Source organism: Cataglyphis hispanica, chromosome 5 (genome assembly GCF_021464435.1).
Source record: "Cataglyphis hispanica isolate Lineage 1 chromosome 5, ULB_Chis1_1.0, whole genome shotgun sequence".
NCBI lineage: Eukaryota > Metazoa > Arthropoda > Insecta > Hymenoptera > Formicidae > Cataglyphis > Cataglyphis hispanica.
Window position 1 is genome coordinate 6,999,197 of NC_065958.1, and position 27,147 is coordinate 7,026,343.

Below are 27,147 nucleotides of genomic sequence, written 5' to 3' on the forward strand. Positions count from 1 at the left end.
TAATTCATCTTGAAAAATCAAACGATATTAAATAATCATCTTTTGAAAATTGTATTTAAAAAAATCATCGGATATGCCCCAAGATATTTTTCTTGTTGTTAAAAATAAACATCACTGATTTGAATTAAATATTGTTATAATGTAATAAAAAAAGAATCCCTTGATAAATTTTCTCCATTTTTTCCTTTGAAATACGTGATAGCTTTAAAATACATTTAATTCGCAATTGAATAAGGAAGAAAAAGCTGCGGAAAAAAAATTTGAGAAACCGGAGCGCTGGTACACGGGCCATCGATTATTTCAAACAGTAACTTCGAGGGTAAACGAGGACTGTCCTAAAGATCCAAAGAACCGATAGATTTTTTCCTTTATATCCAAATCTTCGACTGACTTTAACGTAAAGAAAAGGCATTATGTGAGAGAATGTCACATCTCTTTGCGTTGATCTTCGATTCCAACGATTTCTCAATGTGTCTCTGACGCGAAACAAGTCACCTACATATCTCTCGACGCAGAAGAGCGTGCCTGCTGGTCAACGGCACCGAGAAGCTGACTGCAGCGTGATCCTTGGGAAGGAACAGTCGATGCCGAACTGACGAAGTCAGGCGTACGAGCGCGCGACGGACGGCTGGATTTCGTCCGGGTGACACCCGTTATACGTGCATTCGTAACGTGGAGTTGTAGAGTCGACTCTCCGATATCGAGCGGGAGAGGCCCGGCAAAGGGGTGCTCACACGTGCGCAGGCTCCCACCTCCACGACCTACCACTTCCCTCGTTGGTACGAGCGGTGGAGGAAGGTGCGGGTGGAAGAGAGGCAAGTGGAAGAGAGAAATATTCTGGACGGCGGAACGTCAGCGGAGCGAGATGGACGATATTCGAAGGGGCGATTTCGGCGGGGTTGGAATCTGGGTGGCCCACCACGAAGGTTGGGTGGCGCAAAAGAGAGAAACGCGAGGTGAAGCGGCTAGCGCGGAGCGAGGAAACAGGAAGCTTTCCGTGCGCATGAGAGAGAGAGAACGAAGGATCTATCTCTCGCGAAGAAAGATAAACAATGAGCGAGAAAAGGAACGAGAAACGGAGAGAGGGTGGAGAATGTCGAATGGCGGGTAAAGAAGAAAGGTAACGGAGAGAGAGAGAAAGAGAGAAAACGGTCTCTGCTCGCGTAAAGCTAACCCGATAGAAAAGAGAATGATGCAGATACTTTAATGAAAAAAACAATGGATAACCGCGAAAAATCTCTAGTGCGATGAGGATAAACGTGAAATGCTATAAGATCGACGCTAAATGAAAGAGGAGCAAAAGAGAAAAAGAGAGATATTGCGATATCGTAAAGAGAATCAAAGGGGAGTCGGCGGCAAATGGAAGACGATCGAAAGAGCGAAAGAGAGGCAGTCAACGGCAAACAGAGGAAATCGAAGGAGGGAATACACGGTGGGAGAAAGAGATAGAAGGAGGGAGTCGGTGCGACGTCGGTGCGAGGTGGCAGAAGAGGGGGCGGGAGTAAAGCGAGAGAGAGGAACGAAACGGAACAGGGTTGTTCCAGTGTGCAGCGGGCGGGCATCGCGGCGGGGGCGCCGTTCTGCTGCTCCTGTATATCCATCCAGGGTTATATGCACCATCCACGGCATCCTAGCGACCACGACGGCGACGACGACGGCGACGACGACGACGACGACGACGACGACGACGACGACGACGACGACGACAACGGTGACGACGACGACGACGACGACGACGACGACAGCAACGGCAACGACGGCGACGAAAACGAGGACGTGGACGAGTACAAAGACGAGGACGAGAACGAGGAGGACGACGACGATGACGCCGACGCCGCCGGGAAGCAAAAGGATATCGGTCACGTCGGATACCCGAGCCTGTTCATAGCGGCGTACAGTAGCATTGGTTGTAGTAGTAGTAGTAGTAGTAGTAGTAATAATCATAGTACGCGCCGCGGACTAATTCTTCCGGTCCCCACGTCGTGAGAATTCAGTGAAAAAAACTCGCCGGAGGGTAGTAGCGAAGAAAAGACTAGAACGCAGTGCGAAAAACGAAGAGAGAGGAAATTGTATATCTCTGGTACTCTGGAGAATCTGGAAACGCGATCACACAGATAGGTCCATCCAGAGGGAGACATTGGCAAGGAGCCGCTCCTCATCGTCGTTCCAGCATGACCCAGCCTTAGTACGGCTCTCCTGTCGTAACACCCTCCGCGGCGCGACACGATACGACACGTAGAAGAAGGCGGTGGAGGAGCCAGAGGTGGTGCTGGCGGCGCAGGAGGAGGAGGGGGTGGAGGGGGCCAGAGAGAGGGTGGAGGACGCCGAGGAGGACGGAGAAGAAGAAGAAGAAGGTGGCGAAGGTGGAGGAGGACGGAGGCCTCGCTAACGACGGCGAACGTCCTCGAGGGTGCGAACCATCAACAACAGCACCACCACCGACGACGACGATGATCGTGACGGGTGGCGATCGGCGTACATGTTGGAGGCGGAGACGCCGATTGGTGGTGATAGCTCTGCTCTCCGCGGTTTTGGCCCTAGCCATGGGACCCTCGTCGTCTTCGGGCCACAGACCGGCACCGAGCAACCCGATCATGTTTCACACCACCACGAGTAGCACGGCCGTGCCGATGATGCGTTTGGCCAATGGTACCAGCGTGCAGATTTACGATAACCATAATAATAACAACACTGAGAGTTCCAATGAACATAATGGGACTAATTATGAAACGGAGGAAAAGAAGCCGCTCTTCCCTCAAGATCTATTCAGCCTTGAAGAGCGGCGGCGCGGTGCCGTGATACTTCATATACTTGGCGTGGTGTATATGTTCGTCGCGCTAGCGATCGTCTGCGACGAGTTTTTCGTACCGTCGCTAGACGTAATCATCGAGAAATTCGACATCGCCGACGACGTAGCCGGTGCCACTTTCATGGCGGCCGGTGGATCGGCGCCCGAACTCTTTACATCGATCATAGGCGTGTTCGTGTCGTTCGACGACGTCGGCATCGGCACTATCGTCGGTTCCGCCGTCTTCAACATCCTCTTCGTAATTGGCATGTGCGCTATATTTTCGCGTACGGTACTGTCGCTCACATGGTGGCCTCTATTTCGTGATTGTACCTTCTACAGCGCCAGTCTCCTCACCCTGATCTACTTCTTCCGCGACAGTTATATTTACTGGTATGAAGCGCTTGTGCTCTTTGGATTCTACTTGGGATATGTGAGCTTCATGAAGTGGAACCAGCCGATGGAGAAACTCGTCAAAAGGGTACTTTACAGGAACAAGGTGACCCGAGTCAGGTCTACCGATCAGCTGATGCCCTCGGTATGTACGGAATGTATATGCGAGCCATACATATCGCGATCTAGGAAAATGTTTGACCCTGTCTCTGTCTACTTTTACACCGATCGATCAGTCTGTCTTGTTCTACAATTTCCCTCTCGCTCTGCCCCTGTGTGCGTCGTCTCTCTCTATCACCTTCTTTCATACAGATATATGTTACCGCCGTCTCTTTTTATCGACACACGTTTTCCATTTCCATCTACCTATCCGTCTATTTTCCTCTCCTTCTCTATACTTTTCCTCCACGTTTTTTCTCTTTCTTCTTTCGTCCCCTTCAATTCTCCTCCGGTACACACATACTTGCACATCATATAAGCTCTCTTTTTCTACTTTACTACTATTGTGACTTTATATTTCATGGAAGAGCATAGAGCGTTGCGTGACTCTTCACGTACTCGCACGACTACTCGTAGACGGTGTTTTGTCTCGTGGACAGATATTGTCATATTTATTTCATTATTTTTTTTTTTTAATATTTTGCTCATTTTACAATTCGGAATAAGATTAACGGCCGAATCTTGAAAACAACGTGGTTAAAAGATGTGACCTTGACCAAATCACAGAACTTTGTGACAAATTAATGACATCTGATGTAATAATTTAGCGCCTTTCTTTTCCACATGCTCTATTTTGCAATTAGTAAATAAATTACTAAATAGATTAAATATTTGATTATTAAATTATAAATTAATTTTAAATTATAAGATTTTCGGTATCATAATAAATATATAATCGTTAAATTCTACAATTTGTCTTTGCAAACTTTCAATTTATGGAAGTTCAAAAGAAATTGTTATTATATTGCATAAAAGTGTTAGCTTCAAGTGTATTTTGAACGAGTCAGTCATAGAACAGGACACATGAAGGATTGACCCGCTTACCTGCCGCATGTAGGCCAAGGGAGAGATATCGAGATATATCGATTGCTACACCAATGTATTTTCAAAGCATTTTCTTTTCCTCACAATACTCACTGGAATTTTATATATGATTATGAGTGACTTTTCTCTCGTTCTTTTCTTTTTCTATTTCACATATCCATAATAAAATCTATTATTTTTTCTCTATATGATATAAATTATATATATATATATATATATATATATATATATATATATATATATATAATTATAATATAAATAATTATAATATATTTTAAAAATGATAAAAATAATGTCTACTTAAAGTTTTATAAATATTATATTAAATTTAAAAAATATGTGTGCTTTGAGAACAAGATTTATTTCAAGACACATTGATTTGTATAATATTTAACGATTGCAAAATAAAGGCAAAATAATAATATCGATTTTTGCCATGAGCACGTGACATTTTAGTGGAGAACATGATTGTAAGCTTTCAGCATGTTGGATTTTGGTCATCTTTACGCATAAATCATCAACTAGTGTTTATTCTGTCTGATAATGACGTACACAGTGAGGTACAATTCATAAGCGAAGCAAGACTCGTACTCAAGGTCGTCAGAGACGTCACAAGCACTGGTGAGCTTTCCTACGTTGAAGTTTCTTTGACCTGTCGCGAAAGAATCCCTTACAGTGGTGTACAAAGACGGGACAATACGCGCCCCCGGACTTTATACAAACGCAGAAACTTTACATTATGAAAAGCTAGCTGTTGTGACAACATTCAGTGCTAATGTAATAACTCAGACGTCAGCGCGTGACAGCGAGTTTTGTTGTATTTTTAGTCACCGGTAATGTTATCAACATTGAATGGCCATGTTTAATCTGGTAAGGTCATTTGTATCGTAACCGTTGACAAGTGCGTTGTCTCGTTCGACACGCTCCGGATATCATTTATTTTGCGTTAAATTACTGAGGATAGCCCGATGCAAAATCATAACATCTAATGAATGCAATTAATTTTATAAAGAATGATATAATTTTGGAGTCTTCCAGTGGGTTGGTTCTCATTTTTTTTTGTTTTTATTATTATGGATAATCTAGTAAAATTATCAGTTAAAGATGAAAATATTAAACATTAATAATCTCCAATTAACATCCAAGACATGACTACTCATCAATCGTTTATCTTGAAAATTTAGCGTTTTAACGAATAATCCTACATTTTCATAATGACTCTCAGCGATCGATTCGCTCGCAAAACCAAATGATTGAGAACCTTTCAAGTAAACGCTCTGTAGACAGAATGCGTTTTTATGGTAATCGATTTTAAATCTTGCACACGACAGAATGCAGGAAAGAGAAACTGCTCGTAGAAAAAAAACACTTTTCGTTATAATCACGATTCCATTTTTGACATAACACATCAAAAATGTGTTGATTAAACCTTAATAATGTTAGGAAAATTTTGTAATATTTTTATAAGAAATGTGTAATGATTTAAAAAAGAGTATATATTGTAAAAAGTTTTTAAATTATAGTCTTTATCTCTGAAAATAGAGAAGACAAGAGATAGCGTATCATGGTTCAAAAAGGTTACGTATATGAAATTAGTTCAAGATAAATTTTTTAACAATTATTGCATAACATGAAAAGAGATATGTTTTCAGTACACGAATGATGAAATATTACAGCATAGATTTTTTCCTTTTCTTACAGAGTTATAGGTATACATATAACAATTCGGGCAAAAATAGTTTTTAAAATATTTTAAAAAATTTCTCACACACCCATTCCCTCACACTCTCTTCCCCACACACACATGCATAGATTTTAAAGTGCGTGGTATAAAAAAAAATTTAGATGATTGAAATGTTATCCAAAACGCTCTAATGAGCGCTTGTTCGTGAAACCTTGCATATATATATATATATATATATATATATATATATATATATATACACATATAATATATAAAAAAAAAACATCCTCAATTAGAGAATGCGAGTGAGATCAATTAGGTCACATTTCATATCCTGAAAAAAATTCAGTTTTTATGTTTCAATTATTAAAATTTGCGTTTATAGATATGCGATGTATGAAATACATCCATAACTTCCATTAACGCTTAAAAATTTTTTCTTCTTTAATTTATAGCACATGACAGATAATAAAGCAGTTTTGAGATAACAAATAATGAATAGCTTTAAAATATCCGAGACATTAAAAATACTGGAGGAAGATAGACGTAACTCAGAAATACGTAATCCGCTTCTTCGAAGTTGAAATGCGGCATCCGTTTTGCCGTTATTCATTTCCCTCCGGTGTCGTTTATGCTGACACTCTGGAAAGCTTAAGTGAAATTTATCTTTTATTTTTGCAAAGCGATGATCATTTGTCAACGAAAACTAAGAATATAAAGGTTCAGCGAAAGCAGTATTGACGCGATATTGATCGGAATTGTTCAATTCGCAGACTCGTATTACTTCTACTTCTACCGCTAATATTTCGAAATACGAAACTACGCTTTTCTGCCAATCACGTGGAGAATGCCGAGAATGCGAAATATATTTCTCTTATTGACGTTGATTACTAGAAGGTGATTATTAGAAGGCAACAGCTCCGATATAACTGCACAATTGCATTTGACTGACGAATGATTGAACGATTTCTGAAATAGCTTGATTAAAGAAAATTACTTGATTAAAATTATTAAAGCGACGCGCTATTTAAATAATTCTTATAAATAATTACAATATGTGGAACGTTGCAAACTATAATCTTAATAACATTAATTATTTTATTTTATAACGCATTTCATAGAAATTATCTTTAAGTGTATCATCATAATTAATGGACAGAATCATAGAATTATTGCATTGTAGATGTTCATACATGTGAATTTTGAAACTCTATAGCACTTAAAACGAATTGGTCTGATCAAGATATTAATAATAATAGATACAATAAAGCGTTACACATAGTTAATTACTGTCTCTCATTTTATACGCATATTACGGTTAATGTGGCGTTTAACACCTCGCGTGCAAAGTGTTACTATCAGTCGACGCGCTCAGAAGTTTTTTTTTTCTACCGCGCGTACGATGAACGTGATTATAATTAGATGTTAGTATCGTTGCATCTATTAATATCAAGTGTATTCAACTAATTTTGCGTGTAATATTATGATAATTAAGTCGAGATCTCATGTGCGAGAAATGATATCTGCTATCATTCATACAACCATAAAATATACATAATAAAAGTGTTTGTAACAATATAAATTATTTTAATTCTAATGAAGAATTAATATACCCGTGCGCGCGTAATCATTTCTGCGAAATTGATATGATAACAGCACTGACATAAATATAGCTTTGACTCATGTTGCAGAGAAAAATTCCAGTGGTGCGAGATATCTCTCATTTTATTAAAATAGATATTATCCAACCGAGAGAGAGAGAGAGAGAGAGAGAGAGAGAGACGAGCATGAACTTGTACACGCGCCATCGTACCAATTGAACTTTTAAATTGGTCGTTATTAGCCTTATTGTTCTTTCCGCAGAATAATGTCGCGTGCGAACATCGTGCGAAATATGCAAGAGGCGGCGTTTGGCAATAGAATGATTAAAGGCTTAATTAATATGATCGCCACGGGGCTTGGGGTACATCGGTGGCAGGGGTATATTGCATTTTAAATTCTACGCCGCCACGCGAAAGATTTATAGGAGCAACGAAGTCCAATATAATTCGGACTGGATGAACGTTTGTCATGGCGACGATTCTCATTAGCGCTGATTTCTCGTGCCTCCTTTCTTCGAGCTTTTAAAGAGGCATTCGGCTTCTCTAGTTTTTGATTTTTCGAATCTCACCCCGAGAAGTTACGGCATTGCAGTGTGCGCCGTGGCCCTCTCCACCCATCCAATCGATTCGACAGAGGCACTTCCACACGTTCCCAGTCTCGACGAACGCCCGACCGCGTGCAACCGTCGGCGTTTCAATCCGCTTCGCTCGTTCCGAGTTATAAAGACCGATCGGACATATATATATATATATATATACACACATATACACACGGGACAGCTTTGCATAATGCACCGATATATATATGGGAGAGGTGAACGGAAAAAAAAATTTACAGGCGAGATAGCACGAATTCAGTCATCAGCTTGAACGAAACCCTCGGATATTCTACGTTTCGTGCCTGAAAGCGAGCTCGTTGCTAGATCGTTAATCGTTATTAAACTTCGGCCTAGACGTCGTAAACATGTCTGCTTTAACATTTATTAGATGCATTTTCGTAAAGTATTGTTAAAAGGAACGTGTTTAGATACACGCACATATATATACTGTACATATATGTGCATTTATATCGTGACTGTATTAAATATATAAGCAACATCGATACCGACAACTGACAGCTAACGTTTACATGTTTCTTAGGCGTTAAAAGATGAATAAGAATGATATTTTTTAACGCAGTCAATATAAAGTTTAATTATTGTAAATAATATTTCAACTATTTTTATCGTTTTGTATATATCGTAAAAAATGTTTACAAATTGATAGATTTAAATTATTAGCTATAAGAATGCGTAAGAAATTGTTTATGTAAGAACTTTTAACTACGGTCTTTTATTTTCTCTGCAACACATTTAAAATTTTGTTATCGTATAATATAAAAGAATCTTTTATACGAGATGAAATTAAAAAAAAAAAAATTACATCTATATTCAGTTCCTTTAGGCATATAACAGAGTTAATATAAAAAAAAATCTACATTCTATATTCTATAAAAACTATTCATTTAATTCATTCGAAATATTGAAATAATCCTACACAAATATAATGCGCCCTTTGTTTAATTTAATTAAAGATATTTTATGATATAAAATATAATTTTGACATTTCTGGAATGTGAACAGTGTGTATCCATGCACGCTAAATCACACGCTCCTTTTGTTTAATCGTTCATCGCACCGTAACGGATTACGAGTTCGTAAATATAGTAAATGAGCACATCGATCTAATTATTAACACGTTATGCGCGCGCAACTAAGCATGGCTTTTTTTACAGCCGCTATCTCTGCTTTTCTATCTCGCTGCAATAATTTTGCATTCATACGATGAATAATCGTAATTATTGTCGATGTATTAATTATTTGCATATGTATATTTAATACAGATATTTATCCCAATAGTATTCAGATACAGATTCCTATACCTTTAATCGAAAAAAAAAAAACTTTTAATATGCATCTTTACACTTCTTGGTGAATATACACAAATACAACATTAAAGTATTAATACGTGCTATCGCTCTGTATTTTTGTATAATAATTAATAACTATATTGGTTTCTTGTATAATAAAACCTCGACCCATTTTTCTGCCGAACGCTGAGTATGTATCTCCTTTGTATACTGTACATCGAGCATATATTTCTTTAATCTTTTTTTAGAACAATGCCATTCTCTCCCCGTTCCAAAGATCTCGGCTACTAAAATATCGCATATATACATTCGTGCATAGTTACTTTACAATAATTTTAATCATTAAAAATAAGCCTTTTTATTGTCAAATGTAGAAAGGAAAATATTACTCAAATATTACTCGAAATTAAACATTGTTACGAATTATCCTATGATCTTTTAGCTATCATTATATAGCAGAATAGAAAGAAATCCTAATGTAGACATTAATCATAAAATGAATATTTAGTAGCTCGAGACACGAAATGATAATCTAGAAAATATATGAAGTTTGCTTAAATTAACATTTTGTGAAGACATTTCCGAAACTCTCTTTATTCAAACGATGTTCAATGATAGAAGACCTCAAAGCGTGAAATTATTGTCGAAATATCGCGACTCCCTATTTTTTTTTTTTTTTGACGCAGAAAAATTTTTGATATAACACGACGAGAATTTTTGCGATGGAAATATAAAAATCGAGGATGCGCGATCTCATCAAGCAAATTGAATAATCCATAGATTCGTCAGTCCGCTAGGTCAGCTGTAATCGCATTGGAATAAATATCGCGCTAAGTAGAACGTGGCTATAGTGAAATAATGATACGGTTATTACAAAAGTCACGAGTTCTCGGCTCAATCAGAAATACTAATATTTTTCTCGAACTTTTCCGAATGGGGACAGCTAAAGGTTGATGCTGTTCTCTTCAATCTCTTAATATTTAAACGTATTTAACGCTCATCTACATAGGTTTGGACACTTTCTTGACTTTAGACTTTAGCAAAGTCAAAGCGATTTAATTTCACCAACGATTTCAGTAGCTTGTATAATACCAGTCGGTAATTGAAATACGTTCTTGTATCCTAATATTATCATTAAACTTTATTAGATTTGTAAGAAAAATAGGAGATACTGAGCAGGCAGAACGTGAAGGCCTTATATCAAATCGTAATAAAACTTGAAAGTCTCATATCGAATAAATCATAATGGAATAAAAGTTTTTGCAATAATCGGATTGCTGGGGGGCATACAATATATCATCTAGCGTCATCTCACTCGTAATATCCGTGTTACTTAACAACATTGATTGTTAATTAAAACGCATGCAATCATCTCGTCCTTGAGCACTTTGCAAGTGAAAACATCTTCTCTCTTAACACGAGTACACGCTTGGACTAAACTGCTTTCGAAATGTTATTCCGCGCGACCTGATCGATGTGCCCGCGACCAACCTTATAATTACCATCGTAAATCTTCCGTCATAATCTGCTCCTTTGTCTCGGAAAGCGGCGAAGAGGAAAGGGAAAGTATTCGTGCCGCATAATCGCGAGAATTAGATCGCTCTCGAAGGATCTGCCGAAGGATAAAAGTCTCTCGAGAGGAGAGAAGTAAGAGATGATGGACATTGAAAACTGTAGTAAATCGTACGGAAGCGTGTTGAATTAAATTGTATGAGAGTCCGCAAACGCGGTTCAACTAGATCACCGGTAATTGTTACAGCTCGAGTCGCGCTTGGAACGCAATTTTACCGGCCGCAAAGTGATGGTTCTACTTCCGAAGTGACATATATACGCGGCCCCCGCAACGCACGATATAGGTCAACATCGCTCTTACACCTTCTTTTACTCTTGAACTAGAGAAGAATTTTCCGCGTTTAATCATAGTAATCTTTTAATGAAAATAAGGCTTAGCGCATGAAATGTTAAAATGTTAAAATATATAGTATATAAAAAAATCTTCACATTTTTAACATTTCAGATATTCTTACTGTCGCACTAGCCCGCTTGTCATATTTTTTTTTTTTTTAATTTGTCAGAATTATAAAACTATATAGAAGATAAATCACATAATAATTAATAAAATGTACATAAATTATGAAATAAGAATTTCAATTCAATTCTTCTCAGATTGTTAGAAGCAATTAAGAAAGTAGGTTCATCGCTTCTTCCATGAATTTGCGCTTTATTCGTGCGCTTTGATGTTAGTTGTAGAGAAATTAAGCTCATAACACAATACACTTCGTACTCGGCTTATATTAAAGCTTCAAGATGTCACATTAATCTTAGCACACAGTCTCTATGAATGCCATCTTTATTTAATTATAAAAGGGGTTCCAAAACATCGTTTTAGCTTTTACTTTGTCGATTTTATGCAATCATCCAACACAGGATGTATTAATTAAATCTCTAATGATCGCCACATTAAAAATGAATCATATTATGTAAACGTGATTCTAATCGATTCGCCAATTTTCTTGATGTCGTGATGTCGCGAGAAAGAAATTCTATTCGAGGACGTGACCAAGAGATTTTATTGCTTTCTTGTAATCTATCGTTCGGTACGATTGCCTGTTCTCCGTATTTTTCACGTTGACGACCATATCGATTTCACATAGGAATTTCAATCCGGCCATTTATTTCATTCAAGATTATCCTCAAGATCGGCGCGCTTAGAGTACCGGAAATTAATCACAATTGAATTTATACGCGTAATAACTTCTCATTCTTTGGCGAACACGACGATAAAAAATTATTTAGAATACCTTCGCTTTTCATGAAAGAATATACATTTATCGGTCTCTCTCTGTCATATTTCCTACATTTATTCCTTTATTATTATTATTTTTTTTCGGTTATTTCTCTTTACTCGCAAAATCGTAACTTATATCGTAACTTGCAGTTGTTATCGTTGAAAAATATTATAATATGCTTTATTATGTTTGTAACCAGTTATTTATATATACTATATTGTAAACAAATCATTTTGCTCATTAATGTATCAATGATATCGCAACAACTTTGCCGCTTCCTAATTAAATATATTAAATTGTTAAATCTTGTCGCTGCTGATGACAAATCATAAGAAAGATTTACTGAATAATGTATAAGCGCCGTTATTAGTATAGTGTTATTATATACTTACCAACAAGAGCAAAATTCGATGCAGTTAAGAATTCTCACAAAAGCCAGCTTATCGTTTATTATCGTTTATTCCTTTCTCACAGACGTTTCATTAATTATGAAGTGTTCACAATTATTTATTAATTCTCATGATTATTAGTTAAGTTTTCTCAAGATATCTTCATTTTATTGCATTCCAACAACTCAAATCTTATAATATTTTCCAACAACACTTGACAGAGTCTTCGAAATATATCTCTCACACATTTTAATATTTAAAATGTCAGAAAGTGGTTATGGCCTAAAGCACATACTTACTTTATTAATATTGATAATATTATTATTATATATTAATTCTAATAATAGCACAATAGAGAAATATTAATTAGAAATGATAAAAACTGTCAAGAATATAATTATTTTATTATAATGTGGTTTATATAAAGATATAGTAGACATTAAGTATATTTTTCGACAATGAAAATAGTGAGTTTGTAACAGGATTATGTCCAGTTAGAAATAAATGTCAATATAGAATGTTAATTTAAATCGATATTTTTCGCATCATTTAATATGGATACTGTTTAAGTCTCATCATATGACATTCATTGTTTACTACCTTCGCTATAAATTTCTTCTTCACTCTTCTAAAGATGACAATAAGTTGCCGCGAGGCTATTACGGTGATGTTTGCGACTACGTGAAATTTATTCCTCAAGACAAGTGATTTAATTAAATGTCAATCCCATGTCTTCCGCATCGTTTGACATCGATCGACATTACTTTGCGTCTCGAGTTCTAACTCTAAAAGGCGCGCTTCGAATCGAGTTCTTTATATTTGTTTTTGCATTTTCCAAATCATACATCTTTTTATATCGCATGCATGTCACATCTCGCGATGCGTTCCCATTTTATCGTCGCGATAAACGCTACTTTTTGATTTTCTCTTTGGCGCGGAGAACACTAAATCTCGAAACGAGTTACAATGGTCTGCCTGTGACAGCATCGCGATACTTGCGCGAGCAAATATTTTTTTTTTTTATGTAACGCGCAAGCTGTGCATACCATTCGCGGACACATGACGCATTCACGTGGGAATCAAAACGAAAAGTCGTGCGAGATAGGTGATAAACAATTGTTCTACTCAAAGTTTATTGCATATTACAACTACAGTTATAATAGTAATAGCGTTCGCGCTATTCATTTTGATCACTGTAGAGTTAATATCTTGAGAAATAATCTAATTAATCTTGGGAATAAAAATAAATATGCAAAAAGTGTATTAAATTTTTTTTTATGAATATACATACTTCCAAAAAAATTTCTCTACACAATAATTTCGAAGATAGGAAATTTGAACTTTTTTTTTTCTCTAAACAAATTTCAGCGACTGACACGTCAGAATTCAGTTTTATCATTTCTATTGCTCCACATTGTTCCAACATATTATACTAATATTATACAACATGTATACTTTATTAACACGAAACATGTGCATTATGTAAGCTTGCAACGTGCAGCTGCGTTCTGAGAAAAGAACTGCACTTGGAAAAATATGTAATCGAGATAGCCCAAGTCACGAATTTCTCGTTATCTCAAAATTATTATTATAATTTCCTCGTTCAGAACTTGCCATATAATTCATACATTATAACTTGCAAATTTGTGACCGGCTTCTATGACTTCACATACTTTTCTCGGTGTTGTCTGTGTATCAGTCAATGTGTTCAAGCTTTCGTAAGCACTGCATTATTGTTGAACTGTTTGTTACTAGTGTTACACGAGCTAGTTAAGAAACATTACTGATTGTCGTTATTGTGATTGTAACTAAATGTTTCTTGCTTGCAGCACCAGAGCGCCGCTCAGGCATTGGTGAGTCGCATGTCTCTTTCTCTTCCTTCTTCTGTCTCTGGTATATTTTTTACATGTATATATTTTATACATTTTTCAAAATTTCTGTCACCATTCTTATTTTAAATTGCTTTTAAATCATTATTAACCTTTCTCGTAGTATGTGCAGTTTAAAGCACATAACTTTTAATAATAGATAATAAATTTTCTTTAAAATAAAATAGAAAAATAATTAATGCTATAAGATTGTTTAAGAAATCTACGAGAAAAGGTTGATATGGATGAATATAATATTGATGATAATCTCTCTAATAATAAATCATAATCAATTGCATCATGTTACATGTGTAGAAAATTGCATTACATTCTTATTCTTAAAAAACACATGGATACAATAACAACATAAAATTTAAACAAAATTTCTCACAAACATATATATCTATATATGATTAAATTATGTTGAAAAAAACTTCAACTCTAGTTATTATTGTTCTCTAGTTTACAGTGTCAAACAAGATTATATACTTTTACAACTAATATTATATTGTATCTTACAAAGAGAATAGTACTTTTGGGGATGATGTAAGGTAAGCAAGCTCCCAGCTGAATCAAGAAACCGAGAAGTTTAGAAACTGAACCGTTAAACTTTACGAAAGTATAGTAACGATTTTTATGCGATATTCGTATGCCAACTTTTAACAAATTCTATCAAGATCGCGAACGGAGCTTTCTAAATTCGTCCCTCGAAAATATCCTAAGCATCCGAAACTTGATTTATATCAATAACTTTTGCAATCCCATAATTTATTTTATATAAAATAATTCTTCTTATATTTCATTAGCAAGTTATATAAATTTTCTACTCATAACAGAATTACTTATAATTAATTACTAAATTAAAACAAAAGGTTTGCAATGCTTTCTATCTTGTCGATTAAACTTTTGACAAATCCGGCATTTAAACGAATATCGATTATAAAATTGATGACGTTTAATTAAAGCCAAAAGTATATATACATATAATGGCATTTATAAATGCACATACAAAAACATTTTATCGACATAATATTTAACTTAATATTCGAACTAGAAAAATCGTGTAAATATTATAAAACTTTCAAAAATAATTTGTCGCAAAATTTCAATAGTCAGCGAAATTATTTTGTGTAATCGATGAAAGCTCACATCATTCGATCCGATACAAAACGGAACATCGCACGTGAATATCAATGTGACTATCTAACTTCGATAACCTCGACTCACCGATAAATCCTGGACTACATCAGTGCGAATTTTTGAAACGGTCCGGAATCGCGATACGTGAAGAATGCATCAGCCGTAAAGTGCAAGCGGCCCTTGTTTTTCTTGTTTTCATATACCATAACATCGGTTTATTCGTTGTATACCACAGGATGCAACGGATCTTCCGTTGCTCTCTGTAATACGAAATAATTTACTCCTGATGGAGACGGTGCGGAAAATCCAATCGCTCGGATAATTGAATTGTCGGGCCGATCGGAGGGAATCTCCTGCAGTCTTTCGCGAGATTAATCTTCACTTTTTTTATGCTATCATGCGAGCATCATTATCTAAATAGTATCAGCCGCACCTTGAAATGAAATTTCCGCAGAAGAATTTGTCTTGGCAAATCTATGGGCCAGATAGGTGAGGCAGTTACGCCTTGAATTTTTAAAGTCTTTAGATCATATTAGGCCAACGTGATCGAGTTTTTAGAATAAGATCACACGTTTATTGATGGAAGCTTATTTAATAATTGAATATGAATCCTTCTTCACTTATTTTAGAAATTGAAAGTTGTTGATGAATGTGACGACTGTGTTCAGTTACACAAGAACTGTTATGTGCAACAACTCGTCATGCCTCGTTTTAGCGATGCAATCACATTTAACGAACCTAAATCTATTAAATATAATAGTGTTGTGTATATATGACGATTGCAACGAATGTTTGCGATATTAAAAAGATTATCCAATAACGTAAGAGACGCAGAATAGAATTTGTTAGAGATTTGTTCGCGATTATTGTTCATTATCTAAGATACTGCTCGAGAAAGTTCTCGCGCAAAATGATTTTATATGAAGCGCAAACTAGGTCGGAAGTAAAAGTTGTGTAATTGCGACCCTATCGACTCGGCTAGAATAACCGATTCCAAGCGAAAGACTTCAGGACTCCGGCTAGTTTTGCACGCTAAAGCAGCCGTAGTTGCCGTAAACTTCTTCCAATTTAAAGCTTTCGAGTGGCTCTTTCCAATCGCGAAATGGCAATTGCTGGTTTCATATGATGTGATATGTATCACCGGCATTTATTAATTTTGCATAATTATAATCGAATATTTCAACGTTAAAAGCGCTATAGTAGCATTTTTAGAATAGGTTCTATTATTGTATCATGATACTTACGTGCTAATAACTTCCCTTATGTAGGATTTGTTATTATATTATAATATTATAACCGTACTTCTTTCTATAGTCTTTCTTTTAATATTTTTTAAAAGATACATTATATATATTTGCATGCTTCAAAAGGCAAAATATTAATAAAGCTTATTATCGCATTGCTTTCTCTATTGTTAAATGCAGTATTTTTCTTGTTTGAGTCCAGAAATATGACGGCTATTCAGAAATCAATCCGATGGGCTTAGAAAATAAAAGAAAAAACAGGAAAAATTTTATTATACACGATTTATTAACACATTTTATTACACGATGGGATAGTGAATCGTCATCGGAATTTCTGAATGCAATGAGAGTTTGTCCACCTATCTTACAGCTCGGACTTTGCAACTGAATGACTTTGATGTGTTCACATGCATAGCTAAGTGTCTCAATTTGAAGGTTGACAATTATATGGAAAAATAATGTATATATGTAAGTAATTGTTATGTATAATAAAATGTGTTTTCCTGTTTCTTGTTTTATTTTACAAGCTTCTACCAGAGATTGATTTCCGAATAATCCTACATATACATATATGAAATGACAGCGTGCTGATAATGTCACAGGCGGAAATTATCAATGTTTCGCGTGAATACTATAATTTGTTCGATCACAAAGCAGTCACCACCCACTGCTCAAAACGTCGAATTTAACGCCCTCCGCCCATTTAATTAAAGTTTAAAAGACCTTTCTACGTGCGCGCGTTTTGAACGTGTAAATTACATTATTGTGCGCTATCAATATATTTATCTATGTGCATTATTTCAAAATTACGCTGTCATACGCATACTTCTTTATATATACGTTAATTTTGACGCCATTCACATTAATCTGATTTAAATTGCTAACAATCTATCAAATAGCAATTATATTTTCCAATATGATTGTCATATTATTGTTATATATCTATATGCTTATCGAACGAACATTACTGAAGGGAGCAAAAATTGCTGGATAGGAAAATATTTTGGTCAAATAAAAGACACACTATTCGAGCGAGCGCTCGTCGTATTAAGCATGCAAATGAATACTTCAACCTTGCTGTCTAGGCCAATTTGAAGATTTAAAGGGCTAACATAATATTTAATACATTGCATGCAAGAAATCTCATTATTCACACATGTACTTGTAATTTTTTTGATCGCTTATCTTTTGACGCATTTCCCGACAGATTTTTGATAAATGTTTTTATTGCAGTTAAATCTTTAATATTGCATAGATAAATTATCTTTTATTCTAGCTAGGCGATGCATAAATAGATTAATAATAGAGCTTGACACCATGAGACTCTTATGCTTACATGTCTAAATTATGTGCAACAGCAAAAATAGAATTTATTGTGATGTTTATAACTTTGTTTTTAAAAGCGATGTCATCAATGACATTCTAGATTTAAACGACACGCTTCAAGTATAACATGATGCAGAATGGAATTTTAAACTATGTTTACAGTATAAGATGTTGACTATAATATCATACATGTATGATATAGTGATACTTCTGTATCTATTTTCTTTTGCTTATCGATTTCTAAAGTATATGAAATGCGATAGTATTTTTGTAATATAGTTTTCTTGATGTTTCTTTCAACAAAAAAGTATATAATATTTCTACAATATATTTCTTTCTTTTTATTTAAGATAGTCAAGATTTTAAGTTAAATTAATGTAATATGATTTGATCATTGTATGATACAATCCTTCGCATTTCTATCAAATATTGTAATTATAATCAGCTTACTTGTACATGAACCGTTTAATATGTTGAATATACTATATTATAATAAACGAGCACTCAGACGTTTCGATATTATCTACTGACCAATTCAAAGTGATTTACCACAATTCAACTTTCAATCGTATTAATCTCTCTGTTCTTATCATAATGTCAAAGGAACTATATATGTATAGCCTTTTGATATAATATTTTGCTAATCCGTAATAATGCGATTATGTTAATAGTTACTTTACTCTTCTTACTTAATTCATCATCATACGAAACAAAGCACGTTATTATAAATTATCAGAAGCAAGTTTAATTAATGTCAATCGGGGTTAAGTTTATATTTATGTGTATATTTAAGTTTATTAATTTCTTAATTTGTAAGTTTATTTATTTATTTTTTTACAAATTATGTGCATTTTAATATGCTGCAATGCATTGTATATTTTTACTTTTTAAAATAGAAAATCTGAGAAATTGTATTCGTGCTTGTAATATGTCATATTGACATCTGTCATATTCACACACGAAGTCTTGTTTTGTTTTCCGACGCGGATGGTTTAACAGAGATTTAATTTAACAAACAAGTCATGCGCGTTCCATCTCATGCTTGTTGTTTGATATTATCACAAAATGGAAAAAGTTGTGTATAACAGTATTACATACAGCATTAAATTAAAATAAAATTTGATACATTTTAACTTATTCCGAGCGTTCTTAGAAAATATTCTTAAAAAATATCATCATAAATAAAATATGGCCATTTGTACTTTTCACTTTATTTATCTGTAAGATAAAATATTTTATAGTAAATGAATGAAAGGATGGAAATGACATTCTTCACACATGTAGAGGAAACATCAATAAAATCAGTGATAAAATTATTTTTGTAGATATATAATAATTAATGTGTATTTTGATCTAATATCTTACTTGACATAATTTTGAAGTCGTAGAAAACTGTAAAAAATTGTGTATTTATTTATTATGTTTGTTAAACACGAAGATTTCAATTTTGCCTTGGAATACATACCGCGTTACAAGAATCTGTTTTAGTTTCTTTATTTTTGCAAGTGTCATTTAGTTTTTACAGTTTATATAAACTTTACGAGAATTAAATATAAATGCGAAATAATCATATGTAATTCCAGCAGTACGGTTTAAATATCATCTTCGTTTTGCAAGATTAAAAGAAGGATTTCCCGTCCATATCATGGACTTCATTGGCCAAATTACATCGCGGCGTTAGTAAGCCAACGGAAACGGATCCAATTTACTTCAGTTAAAAGAAACTCTGAGAGGAGTATCGCCTAAAAGAGAAAAACTGTGACATTTCCCAGAATAAATATACCGGCTACGAGCAAATTACTCTCGGCATAGCATTTCTTTCACATATATCATTTTCTTTCCATCCTGGAAAAATAATTCTTTTTCAAATGTATTATTTTTATAAAGGTGAATTCTATATTCTACATATTTATGATTCTCCAAACTTCTTACAACGTCCTTTAATAAACTTATGATATTATACGCACTTCTACCATTGATTTCACGTTAATGTGAAAACTCTATACCTTAGAATCGTCAAATTTTTCTGTGATCATCATTGAAATTTGTTCTAATATTGAGTTATATATAAAAAAAAAGATGAATACTTTATTATCCATATAATTTAATTTATTAGTATTAGAAAATCTCTCAGTAATATTACTTACTTTAAACTCGATGAAAGATAATTTCCTACTATTTTAATAAAAATATATATTAGCATTACAATTTTCAAGACTATTTATCTTGTTGTAGATCAACACTTTATGTCTTAATATTACATTAAATAAATTGCATAATATCGCATACAATGTTATGCAATCGTTAACACAACGTTATCTTTTATATCTCTTCTTAGAGCGCTATCATATTTCTGTCGATGTGCTAATATGTAGATAATTTCGAACACAGCTATAACCATAACACTTGCCGATAACAGGTCATTAATTATCACTTTGGGAAAACAGATAATCGCTTGGGAGAACATCGTTCTGCGATATAACACGTTTATTTCCACTTATCATGCTTCTACCATTGCGTCACTATAAATAAAACTACTTTATTTATACTTTATTATAAATTATATCTTTTTTGATACTATCAATTTAAATCAATTTTGATCGTCAAATTTACACATAGGTTCATGGAAATAATTTTTGTATTCATTTGTTCAAAAACAATATAAATATTACGATAAAGTGAAAGTAAAATCCTTTTATATAATCCCCTTTTCTCTCTCTCTCTCTCTCTCTCTCTCTCTCTCTCTCTCTTTATTTATATATATTACTCTCTCTTTTTAATATATATTTTTATACAAAAATTTTTCTATGCTTGTATTTCAATTTTTGTTTTATACTGTATATTTTATACGGATTTATACGCCTATTTTTATGTTTTAGTCTCATTTTTATAAAAAGATATACAAGCCGTTTTTATGAAACCAAGATATACTACATAACTATCGAATATAAATTTGATATGCGTCGTTAGCATGAAAATGCTTGGAAAAATCGTAAAAAACGATGTATCTAACGCTTGTGGAGAAAATACGAGGGTTAGCTTTTAGAAAATACACAAGAGCGATATCTGCAGTATACTGTTACTAGCACACGGGTGCAAAATCAATTTTGTCGGTAAAAGGGTGATGATAGCTACATGATACTCGATATTACGTTAACACGGATCTTACAAATTTTATCAAAATGAAAAGCATCCGTAACGAAGCTTTTTAGAAAATAAGAAAAGTCAGTCTTTCATATAGGTACAGGTCTCTTTGCTTTATAATTCTAATTATATAAAATAGATGCCATAGGTACTTTGGGATAATAGATATTTAGGGTATGCTTGGGCTCAGGATAATTACACAGAAACGGATGTTGAGAAATCGGGATGATTATAACAGTGCGCACGCGTTAACAATTAAACTCTGCATTTGACATGCAGAGTTATAAGTTTGATGCAAAGCGATGTGTTTGGCGATGATAGTTATTGTTTCTACAGCGCAAACTACACACAGCTTTATTTATGCCTCGACAAATATACTATGAAAGTGAATTTATACAAAGATTATTACGCAATACAATGTTATATATTTTTCTATCCAATCTTTCTAAATAATATAATTGAACAATTATTATTGTTAGCAATTATTATGTAAGCAAAAACTGTTTGTCTCTTCCTTTCTCTCTTACATAAAATCTTAGAAAGAATAAAATATGCAACCCGCATATAATTTGTACAAAATTTAACGATAGTTAATTTAAAAATAGTCTGCAATTTTCGTTATTTAAAGCGAGCCTTGATTATGTCATCAGAGAAGAGATACAAAGGTTCAATAATCAAGTGAAACCACGTTGGAAATTGAATAATTTCGCGATATTATTCAATCAATAAAAGAAGATGCGTGATTTGTGAAATTAGGATCGCTTATAAGAGAGACACACACACACATAACAATTAAACTAACTCATATAAATTCGCCGCGAGTTCACGTAAGCTGCTTACTCATCCGCGTGTGCACGGCTTAACATGCGAGCTTATTGTTGCAGCCGACAATCTGTCGTATAGCTTTCTCATAGTTGATAATATTCAATTAGAAGTAGCAATTATATATATGTACATACTTTTTTTATATGACTATTTTTATCGATGCGTTACAATGTCTGCAAATAATTTCGTCTTCCAATATAATGTTGAGGACGAACCGTATTAATTACTACATGCATTTTTAATGGGAATAATAATGATACGTTTCCTGACGAATAGACTATTTCAGAATCGATGAGATCATGTCATTTTACGACAGTATACGAATGGTAATATACGGAAAGTATTGCGTTTTGGGCTATTCATTATTTTCCTGTATTACTGAGAATCGTCTGATGCCGTGACAGAAATCCATTTGTTCTCCGCTTATATGAAAGTTACGTTTATGAGCGAAATGTCCTCTGTTGCCATCGCATCGATTTGTTGGGTGAATTAATATCGAGAACATGAAAGGATCCTTTCGGAGAGAAGGAAAGAGCAAGAAAGGAAAACTCACGTCATGTGACGAGGTTCTTTGGAAAAAATATGTATTGATAACTTTCCAGAATCGCTGAAAGATCTGTCATGATCGCTATAATTCGATGTTACGTGGGACACAAAATGTTATCGATCCCAACGACGAGATAGATTTCTATTTGATAAATCGACCGCATCCATCATAAATTCTCAGCAGTTCCAGCTAAGTGACATTCGTCGAGCTTTGCATTTGTCAAGCTTCGCGATCGAGTTAGTCGGCTTACAATTCACTCAGTATGCGCATAGGCATTAGCGATTCTCATTCAGACCTTTCTCTTTGATCTATATACGCAATATTACTACAATATTATTTAATATCAAATAAAGAAAATAATATAATAAATCAATTCAAAATAAGGCGAATCTCGTTAATAAAATGAAGATATAATTTTATGTAATAGAAAATGATTAACGCGCGGGACGATGAACCTTACATCAAGTTACAAATTTTTAACTAACAAGATAAAACGTTTGAAAAAAGATCTTTGCATACATCAGCAAAAGTACGTAGGATGAAGGCAAACGCCCCAATTTTCTCCTCTTCTCCTCCAGACATCCTCGAAAATTCTACAAATACCTTTCTGTGCTGCGTCTGCACTCCTATCTCTTGTTCGATTTAATATTATCGTAGGAATCTTCCGGCCTACTTGACATTATAAAATGTTGAAGAATGAGAGCAAATACCGCTGGAGAGATAGTCAGCGAAAATTCAAGGACGAATCTTCTTCCTTCGTCCTGTATTTCGGAATATATTTACATCTTTGTGAGCTCTTTTTATTACTTTAAGCAAAGGGACAACTCGCAGGGCGATTTCGATACATCAGCGAGGGGAAAGTCGTAACGCGAGTCTTCTCGCACACGGAATTCTAGAATTGATGAAAAATGTAAGCAAATCGACGAGCTACACGTGGAAAGTTTTCAAAAACGACAAATCCTTTTACAAGTCCAGTAAAATACTTAAGTCGACTCAAGTTTCCTTTAAGTACAATTCTCGAAGACAGACTGGAAGTTACCAGAGACCAGCGCGGATGGCACGGCCTTTCCCTAGCAACTATGACGTCAATCAAATATCTCGGATTACGAAACAAAGCTCCGCGGATCGGAGAGATATTACGTCGTGGCCTATCGATATAAAATTCAGATATTTTTGAAACTTGAAAATTACCGAAAGTTCAAACTTACTTTCGTAAACATGTTGTGTTGAAATGATTAAAAACAAATACGTTTGCTATTGGGAACTTTGTATTTTATTCTGCCGCTGTAAGTGTCGGACGATATGTAACTTTGTCTTGAAAAAATTGCGACATCTAATTGCAAAAGTATAAAAGTTCTTCGCGTGCTTCGCCCCGCGGGATTATTAAATAATTCCTCAGACGTGCCGCAATCGCGCACGAATGCTTTTGCTTATTAATTTCACTTCCGACAAGGATGATAATTCATGTAGCGTTTCACAGATAATCTCTTATCTCAAGTTGCAAATAAAAATCAAACCAACGATTATGAATGAGCAAAGTTGGCAATTAGCAAAGTGATAATCAACCTACTAATCCTATATATATATGCTAATGAGTTGCGAACTATTTGATGATTCGATATGCAAATGTAAGTATTATAACAAAATCATTTAAATATGTATATATGTATATAAATATAAGTAATCTATAAATGATGCCAGTATGAAAGTTAATATTAATATTGAAAAAAAGGAAATATTCGTATTTCATTTTTATATAATTTTAGTGTGCAAAATTGCAAATTCATACAATCGAATGAATTGGATGACATTTAGAACAGTAATAATTAGTGAAAACAAATTGTGACGGATTTATATCTCGATACATGTATGTTAATCTAAATGTATATAAAAGTTTCAACAAATAAAACTCGCTCAACGCAGATTGCACTGCAACCGCAGAGTAATATGGAGTTTATTAATATCCGTATGAAGGACATTTTTCGTAAAAATGGCTACGCATAGATATCTCACGTATAAAATACGGTGAATATAATGTCATCGTTATAATTGCTTTACGATTGTGTGTGTCGCCAGTGAATTTCTTTCATCGTTAAATGATAATTGTCAATTTTGAGAGATAACGCACAGTTGTAGGATTTAAGATTTAATAATAGATATACGCCGCATAATTGTAACCGCTCCTAAATATTTGAGTACTAATCTCTCCGAAAGTTGTCGCAGAGCTGCGGCGCTTCGGCAATCCTGTTATAATTTCTGCGGCTACGCGGCCGCCGCGCCGTCTCGAAATTCAAATCGGGTTTTGCAGGCGCGCCTCTGCTAATTAGAAAGTTCATTTACCCTGACAACAGACAGATTGACAACGACAGAAACCCGTATCTCTGCTGTCGCAGCTCGGCGATTCTATGAGGTCTCCCGGCTTTACCGCTTTAGACTTGCATCTATCTGCATTCGTATCATCGGCAGGTATCCGCTATTGATGGCAAAGCCCACACGCATCGCCCACTGGAAAACCGTCCATCCAACGTCCTACGTCAGAAACTCACGCGCGGATAACAATATCAATTGTTAACTAAAATACAAAACCTTTTCTCTACACACACACACACACACACACACACATATATATATATATATATATATATATATATATATATATATATACATACAATATAAGCAAGATAACTGTAACTATTTATTTCGTCTGCGCGGATCGAATGTTGAAAGTCTTTGTTGAAGCGTTATTCTTACTAGTTCCATCAATTTTTATCATTTTATCGCAGCCGGATCTCAGGAGTATTGTAGATTTAATATCTGAATAGTCTTTGAAATTGGATTATCATGTTTTAGATTATAACAAGGCCGCCCGATTCGATTATGCATTATGAGATTTCGCAGAGCGGCGTCAAAATCACACAGTATATTCTAGGCACAGGACATGTCTGTAATATCATTATCGGTTAACACAATTTTCACGTAACATCTTCGTCGCATAGGATACTACGAGCTATATTAGTTTCAATTAATGAAACTAATCTAGCTAGAGAGAGAGAGAGAGAGAGAGAGACTAAAATTTTTTTTTTTTTTAATTTTCAACTTATATTTTGATATTATAATATAAAAAATGCTAATAAAAAATTGAAAATTAAGATGTTAACATATTTCAGAGCAAAAAGAGTTCGATTTTAATTACTCGACTCGAAAGAAAAAGAGAGAAAAATTTATTTCTAAAATATTTCATACCATATATTTTATATCATTTATAATACATCATAATTCCTTGCATAAGTTGTCTTGTAATAGTAGTTAACACATTGCATTACCTGTGACAGAAGCTTATTCTATAGAATGTTTACAAACACTATGATATGCGACAAGCAACGACTGGCACAGCAACGTTGTTCCGAGTAATATCATTATTTTGTTGCGCCGTGGAAGTTATCGCGAGAAGCGATTTACTAATGCGCATCAAACATCATCTCTCGGATTTATTATTTTGCTGTCGTCGTTTCGGAAATTCTGCCGGGAAAGTTGGTGGCGTTCCTGAGGGAGAAAAGTAATTGGAAAACATCGTGGCATAAAGTCGATCGACACGGTCCAATCTCGTCATTATTTTCATTCAACCATACATATTGTCGAAACTATTCTGATATATATGATTTGTATTCGTAATCGATTGATGTACATGAAAAAAATATCACACGCTCAAATGTCGGGACATGTCCGCGGGGACAGGAAGAGAAAGATATATACTTTCTATTGTTTTCATTTCTCCTGTGCAAAAGGTAAATGTCATTATTGAGAATGGGAATGCAATCCCGTATCCGAGCATTGAGAATAAGGTGAAATTAACTCTTCTATTGTTTAAGCATAACTCATAAAATAAAAATGACATCCCACCTCTCGATTTTATCTACAAATGTCTAGATATGAATAAGAAGTTTTTTTCGACGTGACTCGTTTTACGAAATAACAGGATCACTTTGTTTATGAATAAGTAAAACTAAAAGGGTGTAATGTGCTTATCACATATGGTCTAAAGTCTAAAGCATCGCGCGCTAATGCTTGCATATTGCAGTAGCGTGGTTTGTTGCCACACGGACCGAAAGTGTTAATTATCCGGCCACGATACCATCCTTGGTTACGAAACACGCATTTTAATTGCAATGATCTACTTTACTTAGTACACACGACTAAATTTAAATTAAATAATTTAAATTTAATATTTTTTGTAAAAGTCATTATCTTGACAATAATAATCTTAATTAGAAGCAGATATATGTAACTGCTTCTGATCATAAAATGAATCAATAAAAGAAGATAAATCTTCCACAATAAGAGAATATACAACAATGGCAAATTACTCATTTAAATAAATAAATAAAATCAAATTGCAAAACATAATACAAAATCAGTCAAAATTGTCCACGAATTTTTATCCCTTACATTTCATTCC

General features: G+C 34.5%; 1 protein-coding gene across 5 annotated transcripts in view; it reads left to right on the plus strand.

Annotated features, from left to right (window-relative positions):
* Positions 1-1,883: 1,883 nt before the first annotated feature.
* Positions 1,884-27,147, plus strand: part of LOC126849982 (sodium/potassium/calcium exchanger Nckx30C) — a 54,472-nt gene continuing 29,208 nt past the window's right edge. For 3 of the 5 annotated variants that reach the window (XM_050592494.1, XM_050592495.1, XM_050592499.1), the window contains exons 1-2: positions 1,884-3,326; positions 14,427-14,450. In XM_050592494.1, coding sequence (XP_050448451.1) covers positions 2,451-3,326; positions 14,427-14,450 — 900 coding nt within the window. In that variant the 5' untranslated portion in view covers positions 1,884-2,450. The remainder of the gene's footprint in view (positions 3,327-14,426; positions 14,451-27,147) is intronic. The other 2 variants (XM_050592497.1, XM_050592498.1) reach the window with 1 other exon arrangement.